General features: G+C 37.0%; 1 protein-coding gene across 1 annotated transcript in view; it reads right to left on the bottom strand.

Annotated features, from left to right (window-relative positions):
* ADAMTS16 (ADAM metallopeptidase with thrombospondin type 1 motif 16) overlaps nucleotides 1–14,869 on the bottom strand; it is a 170,214-nt gene that overhangs the window by 92,888 nt on the left and 62,457 nt on the right. Inside the window, exons 8-9 of the mRNA XM_077115112.1 lie at nucleotides 8,382–8,535; nucleotides 4,248–4,343 (exon numbers count right to left, since the gene is read on the bottom strand). Coding sequence (XP_076971227.1) covers nucleotides 4,248–4,343; nucleotides 8,382–8,535 — 250 coding nt within the window. The remainder of the gene's footprint in view (nucleotides 1–4,247; nucleotides 4,344–8,381; nucleotides 8,536–14,869) is intronic.

Here is a 14,869-nt window from a genome sequence, read left to right as displayed (position 1 = left end):
ACCAACGGGAGGGATGCTGGTTGGGGGTTAACAAACCATGGCAATTAGCACTGTCAAACTGAAGCTTGCATAAGAGTAGCCTCCAGAAGAGCTTCTTGACTCCATTTGACCTCTCTTGGCCCCTGATGCTTTACTTTATTATACTCTTCCTCCCTTTGGTCTGGAAGGTGCTCTTGATCTCAAGGTGCCAGGGCCAGACTCATCCCCGAGAGTCAGGCCCCACATTGTCAGGGAGACTTTCTCCCCTAAATGTCATGTTCCACATAGAGGGGAGGGTAATGATATTTTCCTTGCAGAGTTGGACTTAGAGAGAGAAAGGCCACATCTGAGCAACGGAGAAGCTTCCTGGAGGCTTAGAGAGAGAGGGGCCACATCTGAGCAACAAAGAAGCTTCCTGGAGGCTCATTATGGGTAGTCTTAGCTTCTCCTCTACAGAAATACGTTTCATAAGGATAAGCCTCAAACTCCAAGGCTTGACCTATTTTCTTGGGAGTCTCCAATGGTTGAGAGGGTACCTGGGGTTTCCCAGATGGAAAAGATTAATAGTTCTATATATAGTTCTCTCTATACATACACATCTGTATCTATATATAGAGAGAGAATATATAAAATCTCTATATATAATATATATATAACCTTTGGATCCCTCTCAAGGGGCTCTACTAATACTTTTTTTTGTATGCTGTATGGCAGGGGCCACATTTCATTCTTTTTTCATGTGAGTATCCCCTTATTGCAGCACTGTTTGTTGTATTTTTGTTTGGTTTTCATTTGTTTGTTTGCTTGTTCATTTGTTTGGGAACTGCATGTGCCAGGAATCAAACCCGGGTCTCCTGCATGGCAGGCAAGAACCAGTACTTTTTTTTTTTTTTTACATGGGTAGGCACCAGAAATAGAGTGCTGGTCTCTAGCATGGTAAGTGAGAATTCTGCCATTGAGCCACCGTCGCACTGCCCTCTACCAGTACTTTTTAATTATCAGCCCACCATAGACTGAGATGTATCCTTGCGTTATAGCAAGCTATACAGAAATACAAAGCCTCATTCCCATTCTGGACTCCAGGGGTTCGGGTTGCTTCAATGAGCTATCCAGAGAGGTTGATTTAGATTATGTGTTACAGAAAATATAGGTTCTAGACATAATGAACCTCTCTGCGTTTGGTCTCATACAAGAAGGTAAAGGTCTAGAGTACACACACTATTATCTTTTACCCTATATTCTAATTTACCTTAGACCCAGCCAGATTGGCTTTGTTTAAACTCTAATTAGGGCCTGAACTTTTTTCTAGCTACTTTAACTGTTATTACATACAACTATGCTAACATTCAGGGCTGTAGCACTCCATTTCTGGATCTCAGACCCCACATTCTGGATTTTGCTGGCTACATCGCCATGCCTCTTTGTCCCCTATGTTTGCTGTAATCAGTTAGTGAGATTGAGAGGCTTGCTAGGTTCTACTTAGAATGTTTAGCCATGCACCACAGACGGCTTTGTGTACAGGCACACACAGCACCTGGTGCCTGGCATTGTTTGAGATGTTAAGATTTATCAGTGGTTCAGGACCCATCAGCCTGATTCACTGATTGTAAAATTCCCCATCAGCTTCTTACCTAATGGTTTCATCAGGCATTGAGAATCATTTCCTGGATCCTTTATGTCTTTGAGGATTACAAGTATGAGGATACAATATTTTGACCTTTTTGTTTCTATTACAAGCTAGAATATTTCTTTAAGAGAATACCTCATCAAATGTTTGGGTACCCTGAGTTTGAGTTCATATGGGAAAAATAGGACACATGCTTGATACTTTCTCTATATGTGAAGGAAAGATTAATAGTATTAAAGAAAGATCTACAATATGCTATATGCATCTTCTGGAAAAGTTAGCCGCAGGTCCTTTTGATAGTGCTCAGGAATCTTTGATAGGCTTCTAGCTTTCTGACATGAGAAGGTATTACAAGCTGATCTCTTACATTTCTTGTTCCATACCTGGAATCTTCCATTTAGGTGAACAGATCTGGCTCATTTTATTGTAATGAAAGGAAGCAATCTGTTTAAGGAGTGCTCATTTCCTATAGGGTTGGTCAATGAACAATGCTAAGAAATACTTTAATTTTTGTCTGATTTGTTTTGTTTTAATTTAAAAAATACCTCATTAGTTTATACTAATTTATCCAATTCAAATTTAGGATTACACATATTACTTAGCTTCTTTGAGTTTTATATTCCTATCTCTTTCTTCTTACACTAAAAATTTTGGCTCTTAGCGACATAAGCATAATAATTATTTCTTGTATCCTATAACATATAATAGCTTTAGAAGAGCTAAAGCAGCATGTGTATAATGGGATGATTGCTTGAAACCATTCCCACAAGGAGAAAACTGCATAGAAGCAGTACAGTTCTTGGGAGCCATCTAGAACTCACCAGCTAACATGGTATACTTCAAAGTATTAGGGACCTTCATGCAGTTCCATGACCTTGCACCCCCTTGCTATAAAGAAAGTAATTTTTGGCTGAAGATTGCTACTTGAGTTTAAGTACAGACTGTCATTCAGTCCCAGTTAGGGGCTTCTATTTCTGCTGTTCAATGATGTCCTTTATTTTAGGTGTTTAAAGTGGGCATGATGGAGCCAAAGCATTCTCAAGCACCCTGGCACCTTCTCTGACGTGTTTTCCCATCACCTTCTCTGGGATACTCATTGTCCTTTCTGGTCCTGCTAACTCACTCACTCACTTTCCTGGCTCTCTGGTGCAGGTCTAGAGGATGGCTACCAATCTGAGTCAGCCCTGCTCCCCTCTGTTAAGCTCGAGTATGCGTCATCCAACTGCTTCTTCTGTAGTCTGGACTTCCTCTGAAATTTCGAACTCATGAGGTCAAAAAAAAAGTACCAATTAAACCTCAAATCTACATCCCTTTCCATTGGTCTCAAGTCTGATCAAATCCATCCAGCAAGCATGAAAAGTTCAATGATCCACCTTTCCCCTCAATATCCACATTGGTTACCGCCCATCATCCAGCTGTGCACCGCTCCTGTTTTTCTATTCCTAGCCCACCACACAGAATCAGAGTCTCCCAGTGCATTTGGAATACAGCTGTCAGAAGAAGTGCCTTATAATCTGCTTTTGTACGAAACATTTTGTACCAAACATTCCTAGCATTATCCCACTTCCTCCACAACGAGGTCCAATTTCCGTCACCTTAGAATGGCCTGCAACTACATGCTAAACTCGTCCCCTGTTACATACCGCTGTTTGGAGCTTCAGCTCCAACCACACTGGTTTCTCTTCCCAGAACACATTTTTCTCCCTCTGCACATGGGCCTTTCCTTAAATCTATTTAATAGGCAATTGCCGAACATGAAAAATAATTAGTGAAAATAAAAAAAGATAGCTCAAAAACAAAGAGAAGAATGTCGATTCTAAGGACCCAATAGTTTGAACATGTTTTCTTTAATTTATTCTCAGAATTGACCTCTGTGATGGAATCCCATTTAAGAAGACATGTTGCATGGCAAGGCTTGCTCTGACCATCTCCCATGTGATCAGAAAAATACTATTTCTGGTGATGCACACTTCTAAATTAGTAACTTCATGGACACATGTGAATGAATAATGCACAAAGATACACGTGATACAAAAGCGAGCACTGATGTCAGACTCAGACTTAGTCCCGCTGAGGCCACTAAACAGCCAAGCCATGCTAGGCAGGGCATTTCATCCCATCAAATATCAGTTCAGTAATTTGTAGGGTCCTATTCTATCCTAAAAGACACAATATGATTTTCAATATGAAGGCATAGCTAATAATTTAAAATACCACTAAGCAACAATAAAAGTAAATTTCACTGTGCTTTCAAGGTAAACCAAATGTAACAAGAACAGTTAGGTTATAACTAGTTTCTTTCCTAGGATAAGCTGAAGGAGTATCACCAATGGTGAAATAGCAATCAATAGTTTAATATTTTTATTCTCCCTTATAAAAAAGATTTGGAGTCATCACCTATTACCTAATGTACAAGCCCAGATAGCTCAGCAATTACATCATCAGGTAAGTAAGAAAACAAAGAATCCTCTTCAGAGTATCAACATAAAAATAAATGCAATGGTTTGGCAAGGATATGGGTATGCACAAATATACAACAACGGCAGGTTTCAAAAAGTACCAATGAGAGATGAAGAAAAACACATGCGTTGAAAGACTCTAATATCAGAATATGATGGATGTGCCTAAGATTAGCTCTTACCATGTCGTGCCCACAAATGGTGCCTTCTGCTGCTGGCATAAATTTAGTCTCACATTTCCTTCCAATTCGATGGCACCACAGTGCTTTACAGATGTCCTGAAGCACAAAAGAGTCAATATCACAAATGGTCCATATGTCCATGATAAAATATCACTGAACATTAAGGGAAAAGAAATGGATACGTAATCAGAAGCTGGCATCAGCTTAGAGATGGATGCATGCTGCAGAGTAGGGAGTCAAGGACCCATGTTCTGGACTCGGTTGAACTTAATTTCATCTCTGAAACTTTATTGGTATTTATTCCTCATAATTTTAGCAAAATTTAATTTTTCTAAATTACAAAGTAATAATTTAGCTAAAATTTTTTTTACCTAAAAAATCAGTTCCCAAATTTTTTCTAAAGGAGAATATAAAATAAAAACAAACTTCTGACTCTATAGTTTGATATCCAGCAAAAAAAAAATCTTCAAAAATGAAGATAAATTAATGATTTTTTGATAAACGAGATACTTAGTGCAAAGAAGATCTGTGCTGCATTGGGCTCTGGGAAAATGATACCATTTTGAAACACAGATCTATAGGAAAGAGTGAAGAGAACAGTAAATGGAAAATGTGTGGGTAAATATAAAAGGTGGTGTCATTTTATTTAAAAGCAACTGAATAAAATAGAAATTTATAACATTGTATCACACAGCTCAAAACATACATACAAGTAAAATATAGGCCATCCAAACAAAGGATGGAAAAAGGATACATGGATTTATTTGTTGTAAGGTTATTACATTTTACGTAAAGTGGCACAATATTAATTTTGAGTAGACTACTAGTTAAGAACGTGTATTGTAATATCTAAAGCAATCACTAAAATTAATACCCAGGACTATATCTAAACAAATAAATGGATATTTTAAAATCGTTTAATACAAAAGACAGAGAAATAAGAAATTATAACATGAAAAGGAGATGAGACTAACAGATAATAAAAATAAATAGTAAAACGTAGGCTTAAATCTGCCATATGAATAATCAAACTAAAATATAAGTGGATTGAACATTCCAATGACAAGTCAGAGATTTTCAAGTAGATAGAAAAGCAGTAACAAATTACAGGATATTTATAACACAAGTGTTTATATATATATATATAAAGATGCAAATAAATTAAAAGGAAAAGGATGGAAAAATCATGCAAAGTGTATTCTTAAGTAATGATATTGCTATATTGATACCAGACAACAAAGAATTCAAGAAAAGTAAGATTATCAAAAATAAAGGATATTTATAATGATTAAAGAGCCAGGAACAAATAACACTACACCCCAAACTGAAGAATGAACATTATTTCAAATGCCCATAGAGAGTTCACTAAAGAGACCACATCCTAAGTTCTTTTATAAGCTTCAATGAATTTCAAAGCATTGAAATTTTAGATAACATATCTTCTGAATGAAACTGAACTAACTTAGAAATCAAAATCAATAAGCTATATGGAAATACCCAATCATTCGGAAATTAAATAACATTTCTCAATAATCTATAGGTTAAAGAGGAAATCACTAATGGAAATAGAAAATATTACATACTGAATAATATTACAAGCACAACATGCTGAAATTTGCAGGATTCAGCTGATATGGTGCATAGAAGGAAAGTAATAGATTTGAGTATCTTTAAATGGTTATACTAAGAAAAGAAATTTTAAAACCAATGATCTGTTTTTACCTTATGAACCTAGAGAAAGAAATGCATATTAAGCCCTGGGAAGTAATAAAGACAAAACAGAACACCATGAAATAGAAACGAATACAACAAACAGTAAAGAAAACTAAAGCCAGAAGCTTGTTATTTTGAAAAGGTTAATTAAACTCATGAACTACAACCTAGACTGGTCAAGGTAAACATATACCGGTGTGCACACACACACACACACACACACACACATAAATTATCCTTATTAGAAATGAAATAGGAAACATCACTACAGATCTTACAATCATTAAAACAATAAATGGGAATATTACAAACAACCTATTTGTAATAAATTCAACAGCATAGCTAAAATAGACAAATTCATTGGAAAAGGCTAAGAACTTGTCAAAAGGTACACATGCAAAAAAGAAATTCTCAATAATCCAAATCTGTTAACGCCATTTAATTTTTAATTAAAAAAACCTTCCACTAGACAAAATGCAGGCTCCAATGGCTTCACTGGTGAGTTAAAACAAATACTGAAGGAAGAAACAACACCTGTCTTAAATTCTTTAAGAAAAGAAAGGAGTTAGAGAATGCTGCTCAACTCATTTTATGGAATCAGCAAAGCTCTGATATCAATTCTCAAAAAAGAAATGAAAACAAGGTTTCTAAATAAAATCACTCAAAAACACAGCAGCAAAGGTGAACGGAATATTCAAAAATAAAATCAGCAAAATATAAGAAAGAACATTACACTGTGATATCCCAAGTGGGATTATCCCAAGAATGCAGGTTGGTTTAATATTAAAAAGTCAATTAAAAAATAAAAAGCAATCAATATAACTAACATATTAACATAACAAAGGAGAAAACCATACAATTATGTCAATAGATGTAGAAACAACTTGAACAATGCCACACATTTTTATGATAAAAAAATTTCTCAATAAATTAGGAGTAGGAAAAGTAGAAAACGAACTTCCTCAATCTTATTTAGGGCATCTATACAGAAACAAATGTTGAAATGTTAAGCACTTATATAGAACAATGCAAATTTTTTTTTTTTTGGGACAAGGCAATTTTGAAGTTCAAGATCAGGTAAACCAGATCTATGGCGACAGATATCAGAATGATGGCTGCATATTAGAGTGGAGAAGACGTTGATTGGAAGAAGGCATCAGAAGGGAGTGTCCTGGTTTTATGGAAATAATCTGTATCTTGACTGGGATGCTGATAACATGGATGAACATGACTGCTAAAATTCAAGTAGTCAACTTAAAATGACAGCATTTCCATGTGTATAAATAATTCCCCCAAAATAAAAGACATGCTGCACTCTCATTTATTAGTGCCTAGATTTTCCAAATGGTGCTGGTGTTCCATAAATGAAAAAGTGCATGGCTGCAAAGCAAAATACGTGGAAAGCCAAAGTATTATACAGAAAATCTCATGTTTGGAAAAAAAAATCAGTTTTTTCCTCCTTTTCCTTTAGAAACAAAAGAGTAACACTAACAACAATCTTCGGGAATTCACAGTCTGGGCACAGAACCGGCAGCATGGGGAGTATATACTGCAGCTGACGATTTATTGCTCCTGTCCACACTGAGATTACCCAGCTGAGAAGGTAAGAACCCAATTTGGGCCCAAGGCTGTAATGGATCTTTGGGGGAATTCAACTGGGGTTTAGAAGAAAGAAGATTATCATGTTAAATTTAAGTTGAGAGCATTCCAAGCACATTCTGAAATGTTGCATGGTTTCTAGAGGACTATATTATTTTTCCTGTTTTCCTTTTGATCCATTATAAACTAATATAAATGAAGTCTCAAAACTCGTTACTTGCATTTAATTTATGGACCGCTATCCTCCATGGCTCAGGAGAGCAAGTTGCTTATTCTTGATTTTCTCTTTGTGCCCAGAGCATACGTCTGTGAGCTGTATGAGGAATTTATACTAGGAAATCACCCTGGTGACAGTCCCAGCGGTTGACGGAATGGATACTGCCTTCAGAGAACCTACTCCATAAAGACTTTACTAGTAATTTCGTAATTAAAAGCCCTGCATAGGCTGGTGTCTTATGGTAGATTATGCTTATACTGGGAGTACACTGCTTTCTTAACACACTTTGTAAAAATCAGAGCATTAATTTGCCAACTCACACCAACCAAAATTTATTGCTGGGCTCTTGCATAATAAATCAGAAAGAAGTGATCTGACTTGACAGGCCGAGTCAGCTCTCAAATGAAAACTGACACCCCTCACAGCATCTACCATCCTCTTTGCCAGTAAAACATGTGTTTCCTGTTATATAGGAGCAGCCCTAACACACAGGATTTAACATTTGGTAGGTACCCAATAAAAGAAGAATACATCAATGTCAGTTCCATTAAATAAAAGAGTTTTATGAATCATATTGCATTGAGTGCTTGCCAATAATCACTTGCCTTTTTAAAGTCCAGCATGCAGAGCTTGGCTTTCTCTCCAAATTGCCACTTGCACTGTGTGTTAGCATCATATAACTCTCCTGGTAACTTCTCAGGATACTGGTACTCCTTCACGGGCTTTGGCTGATCAGCAAGACATTTAGCTTGAGCAGTGCTGTAACACAGAGGAGATGTGTTTCTGGTATAGCCAAGAAGCCAAGAGTTAGCACAGAATGAACAATTGCTCATACTTTTTTCCCATGCAATTTTACAACCTATCCTGTATAGAGCAGAGGGGAAAATTTTCTCCTGAGGTCCAATATAACATTTATCTTAATTATACTGAAATACAGAGGCCACATGTTCTGCAATCGTTTGTAATACATTTCACCTTTTCCAGGAAAGTGATTTGTTTTTCATTAGAGGTCTCAAACTTACTCTGGGGAAAGGTGGAATTGAATAATTATGAGCAGATGTTTGATAAGAGAAGCTCTTATTACAGACACCTGAATGCACACTCCTGGATGTCAGAACGATTGAAAGATGGAAATGGGCACTATAAAGGTCAAAATGCAAGCAGCCTATTTCAAAGGCTGGAATTTGCTTTCTTTTTTTTTCTAGACTAGGAGACACCTGTGCATTATCTGATAACTTCCAGAAGTTTTTCACGGAGCAATGCAGTCATTTGCACCATTGAGCAATGCTCAATGCTCAGGCTAATTTCTGACCAGACTCACAAGGGAAGAAGTAGTTTACCTCTACTGAAGTTCACTGGCAGATGGTTAAAGACAAATTAATGATCCCTTCTCCCACAAAGAGAGTATTTCCTTTCCTACCAGGGATTTGACTAGGTATAATTTTTGCATTTGGGGTGGGGACTTTTTGTTTTTAGATAGCAAATAAATCCTTCCTAGAAATTCTCATAAGCCAGAAAAATTGTAATCATAGAAAACCCATCAATGATAAATCTGCTCATACAGATCATCAGAGCTCAGAAGCCTGTACCTGAAAAAGCAACAAATAACCAAGAGAGAAAATTCTGCCAAGATGATTCAGAGGTATGCCCTCAATTAAGGACCACAGACACCAAACAGGAGAAGGCACCACTCACTATAGATAGCAGAAATGCAGATGAGGTTCTGCTTCTCTAGGCAAGGAAGCCAGAAGGCTTTTAGAAAGCACGGATTAAGTTAAGTGATTCAGTGAATGCTAAGTGCAGTGCCTGACTCTTTGTGGGTATCCCATAAATGATTAGTTTATGATGGCTACTAAAATCATACTTCAAGGCTACATTTATAAGTAAAGATATGCGTGAACACATAATTGACACTCTTACAAAGTGGCAAAAAGACAAAAATATTTGTCTTTGGCGGCTTTGGAACTCCACAATGGCCCTCAAATGATTCTATATCCCAGTTAGATATGCTATATTATCTCTCTATGATTAAGGCAGGATTGGCAATATTATTCCCATTCCACAGACAGAAAACTAGGAAAAGTCAGTTAAATTGTTTGGCCCAAGCAAAAGATTTCAAGTAAAAGAAGGTTGACAGGTTCAGGAATTTCTACAGATTGTGTAAATGTAACCTGTTACTTATTATGCAGCCTCAGAATTTCATGCAAAGGGGACTTCCATAGTGGGCCAGCTGGTATCTGACGTGATAGACCTCAGAGACCTATCAAGTGGACTGGCCAGGAGGGACTGGAACACCCACAGAGCAGGGAAGCACAGAAGGGAGCCCAACATTTGGGGCTATTTTTAATCTCAAGAAATCTGATGAATCACAAGCAGCTGCTAAGAAGCTGAGTGGCAGAGTTTAAAGTTGTACTTAAGAGGCTGAGAAGCTGAGCAGTTTTTTGACCCTTTTATGGGGCTTAGGAGATGAAAATTAGAATTTAAGGGCTGTCGTAGAGGAAGGGCCTTGGTGAATATCACCAGATCTTGAAGGAAGCCATAACAGGACTCTGCTCTCAGAGTAAGGAACAACTTGAAAGAGATGAGTTTAGAAAGGCTGGATGCAAGGTTTGTATCAGCTCAACCCCAAAGCAGATTAAGGTAAACTGCAACTACTCTTTCTCCTAGAAATAAAGAAAATCCACTTTGAAGTAAAATAATATCTAGAAATTTATTTTGTCTTTAAGTTTTTTCATGATCAATGCCCAGCATTTGTTCAAACTAACAAGTCTACCAGAAAATGAGACAAAATGACTGAATTCTAGAAGAATATGCAAATAACAGAAAGATCCAGACACTGGAATAACCATATACAGAATTCAAAATTATTCTGATTAATAGGTTCAAGAAATAGAAGACAAGATGGAAAATTTCACCAGAAAACTAGAATGAATACACACACACACACACACACACACACAAACACATTGACATTTATATATAAATTCTGTACTAAAATACAGAGAACAGTGTGGGCAATGATCTGCCTGCCTTGATGGAGACCCAGGTTCGATTCCTGTTGCCTGCTCATGTTAAAAAATAAAAACAAAACACAGAAAGCAAATACACTAATGTATATACACAACCTGACAACAAGTTTTAAGTCATTAGACTCAGCTGAAGAGAGGATGACTGAAGTTGACTAAATAAAGCATTAGTGATACCAGATTGAAGCATAGCAGTGAAAAAAAAGGTAGAAAATACAAAACATGCACATGGGATCTTGTGAAAAGTTCTAACATTTATGTAACTGTTGATTTCATAAATCAACAGAATAAGAGAATAGAGAGAATGAGAGAATAGAGAGATTGAGGCAGAAACAATATTTATCAACAAAATGGCTAGGAATTTTTCAAAACTCATAAAGGACAAAAAGTCACAGATGTAAGCAAAAGCTTAAGCAGGAAACATATACAGAAAAACCACCATGGTAAGTCAGGCTAATTCTGTAGAAAATCAAAAGCAAAGAAAAATATGAAAAACAATCTGAGAAAAGAGACGTGACCTTTGAAAGAGCAATAATAGAGCAGACAGTTGACGGTCAACAGAATGACAGAAACCAGAAGACAAGGGAATGAGAGTTTCAAAGGTAACTGCCAACCTAGAATTCCAAACCAAATGGAAATAACCTCCACCAAGAAAGGGAAAGTAAAGGCATTTTTAGACAGGAATAGAACTTTTAGATAGGAGCGGCCAGTAAAACAAAAGCAACAGAACAACATACCAAAAACTTAAAGTGAGTAATTCAGACCTAAGAAATATGATGATTCCAAATGAAAAAACAGAAATACAGAAGGGAATGTTTTACTTTGCTAAGGTTGCTGGAATGCAGTATACCAGAGATAGATTGGCTTTTATAAATTGGATTTATTCAGTTAAAAACACAAATATTACTAGTGTTTGTCCTATCAACTTGGCAACTGTACACATCACCTTAAACCATACTTAATCTCTAAATAGAAAACAATAACAGACATATTTTCATCTAACAGTGCTCACCTGTCCTGCATACAATGCACTAAATCTTTCCAAATACAAAATGCATTCATTCCATCACAATATCACAAAAGCCTTAAATCATTTCAGTAAGAATACAAATATAATACCAACTCATAAATAGTACATAATCTCATCCAAGTCAGTTATAGGCAAAATTCTACTCTGGCTGCAGCCCTGTGAACTTAAAGCAAATTATCCGCTTTCAATGCACAAGGAAGGAACAATCCTAGGATAAATGATCCCACTGCCATAGGGAAAAACTGGAGGAAATCAGGAGTCACTGGACCAGAACAAATGCAGGGCAAATTCCATTAGATACCAAAATCTGAGAGTCATTCAACATTGGGGCTTTAGAAAGTGGTAGCCCCCACCCTTCTGGGGCCTATGCAGAGGCCCTGCTTTCTCCAAAACTAGGATAAAGGTTGCAGCATTGGGAAACATTGGAGAGACCACCTTTACCTTGATTCCACCCTTGTCAAGGATCTGGGTGGCACCTTGATTCTCTGCCATCCCTGGGGCACATACTCAAGTCCTTCAGAACAATAGGGTGGGTAGTAGCCAGGCTCACTCCAATCCCCAGGAAACGTGCTTCACCCTCTCTGAGGCCTGGGGCACCAGAACTCTTCCTGAAGGGATTTTGCCAATGCAACTGAAGTCCTTAATTAGTTGACTTTAAGGTAATCAAAAAAAGAGATTATCCTACATGGGCCTGATTTAATCAGTTGGAAGCTTTTAAAAGAGGGTCTGGCATTGTCTCCCTTCATCCTTGATCTTTTTGACAGTCTACCTGTGGACAGTAAGCCCTAACCCATGCCCATTGTGCTCCAGCCTGCTATAATCTTATTCTCTGACTTCAGACTTGGAGTGGACTTCAGATTTGACTAGCCAGACCCCAGAAATGCTAAAGACAATATCTTAGAGTAAACCCATATATAATGATATACAAAATGTGATAGATATACACAGTTTAAAAGAAGAAGGAATCATTCATTTATTTTAGACTTTGATAAATTAAAGAGGGGCTTCCAGGAAGATGACAGACTAGAGTGGAGTGAGTTCACTCCTGCTCTGTGAAACAAGATAGAAGATAGGGAGAAAATGTCCAGGATTGCAGGTTCCAGGGTGCTAGAAGTTCAGGTTGGGTCTCCTGTGTGGTAGGCAGCCATTCTGCTACTGGAGTACCCATGCACCCAGGCATACTTTATAGTAGCCCCTTAAGTTGAATTGTATCCCCTGCATGAGATCCGGACTTTGACTGGACAGAAAATAATCAACAAACAAAGTTTAAAAAGGAAACATTTGGCAAAAGCTAAGTAAATGCAAAAGTTTAGAAAAGTGAAGGAAACCAACTTGCATAATAACCATATCAAGATAAAGAAATGCCCAGAACACAACAGAAATCACAAAGCACATGAAGATGCAAGGAGAAGTGGCACGGCCTAACAACCAAATCAAAATTCCAGAGGGGACACAGTATATGGAAAAACTATTTAAGGATATTTATAAAGCAATAAAGGATATAAGGAAGACACTAGAAGAGCAAAGAATTCAGGAGGTTAAGCAGAAAAATGGCAGACCTCATGGAAATGAAAGATACAGTAGACCAAGTAAAATATTTATTGGAGACAAACGATAGCAGATTCAAAGAAGCAGGAAGAAGAAGTGAGCCAGAAGATAGAACAAGAGTGCACAAAAGAACAAATGGCAAGAAAGATGGAAAAAATGCAATTGGATCTTAAGGAAATGATGGACAACAAAAGGCACAAAATATAAGAATTATTGGTTCCAGAAGAAGAGAAGAGTAAAGTGTTGATAAAGTTAGTTGAAGATATAATTGTAGAATATTTCCCAACCCTTATAAAAGGCATGAACATGCACATAAAAGAGGCCCAGTGAACTCCAAATAGAATAAATCTGAACATGAGCCCACTCCAAGACACATACTAATGAGACCATTGGGTGTTGAAGAGAAACAGAAAGTCCTGAAAGCTGCATGAGAAAAGCAATCTACCACACACAAGGGAAAACATATAAGACCAACTTCAGACTACTTAAAAGGCACCATGGAAGCAAGAAGGCAGTGGTATGATATTTTTAAAATCTTGAATGAGAAAAACTTTCAACCAAGAATCTTTATCTAACCAAGTTATCCTTCAGAATTGAGGGAGAGATTAAAATCTTCAAAGATAAAGAAAGATTGAGAGAACTAGTCAGCAAGAAACGAGCCCTAGAAGAAATACTAAAGGGAGCCCTGTGAGCTGATAAAAAAAAAGACAGGAGAGGGAGGTCTGGAGGAGGGTACAGATTTGAAGGATATGAGTAAAGGTAATTTAAAGGAAAAGAGAGAGAAGGAAAATAATATATAGATCTGACAAATAAAAACTAAAGGACAAGATGGTAGAATCAAGAACTGCTCTTTGATTGTTAATGGACTAAACTCACCACTTAAAAGATACAGACTGACAGAATGGATCAAAAAACGTAATCCATCTATACGCTGTTTACAATAGACACATCTGAGACTCAAGGACACAGTTAGATTGCAAATGAAAGAATGGAAAAAGATCTTCTATGCAAGCTGTAACCAAAGGAAAGCAGGAGTAGCTATACTAATATCAGACAAAATAAACTTTCAATCTAAAGATGTCATAAGAGACAAAGAAGGACACCGCGAATTAATAAAAGGGACAATTTTTTATTGTCCAGGAAGAAAAAAAGGAGCTCCAGAATACATGAGGTGCATATTGGAAACACTGAAGGGAGCTAAAGACATATCAACAGTAATAGTGGGGACATCACAACACTCTCTGCTATAGATAGAACAATGACACAGAGGGTCAACAAGGAAACAGAGAATCTAAATAATAAGATAAATAAATTAGATCTATTAGACATGTATAGATCATTATATCCCAAAACACCAGGATACAGATTCTTCTATAGTGCACATGGAACATTCTCCAGGATAGATCATATACTAGAACATAAACTGAGTCTCTATCTTATAAATCTTATCATTGGAGGCAGTTTTATAGGCCTTACACCCAAAGCAAGA

Source organism: Tamandua tetradactyla, chromosome 9 (genome assembly GCF_023851605.1).
Source record: "Tamandua tetradactyla isolate mTamTet1 chromosome 9, mTamTet1.pri, whole genome shotgun sequence".
Taxonomy (NCBI): Eukaryota; Metazoa; Chordata; class Mammalia; order Pilosa; family Myrmecophagidae; genus Tamandua; species Tamandua tetradactyla.
This window is presented reverse-complemented; position numbering and strand designations above follow the sequence as displayed.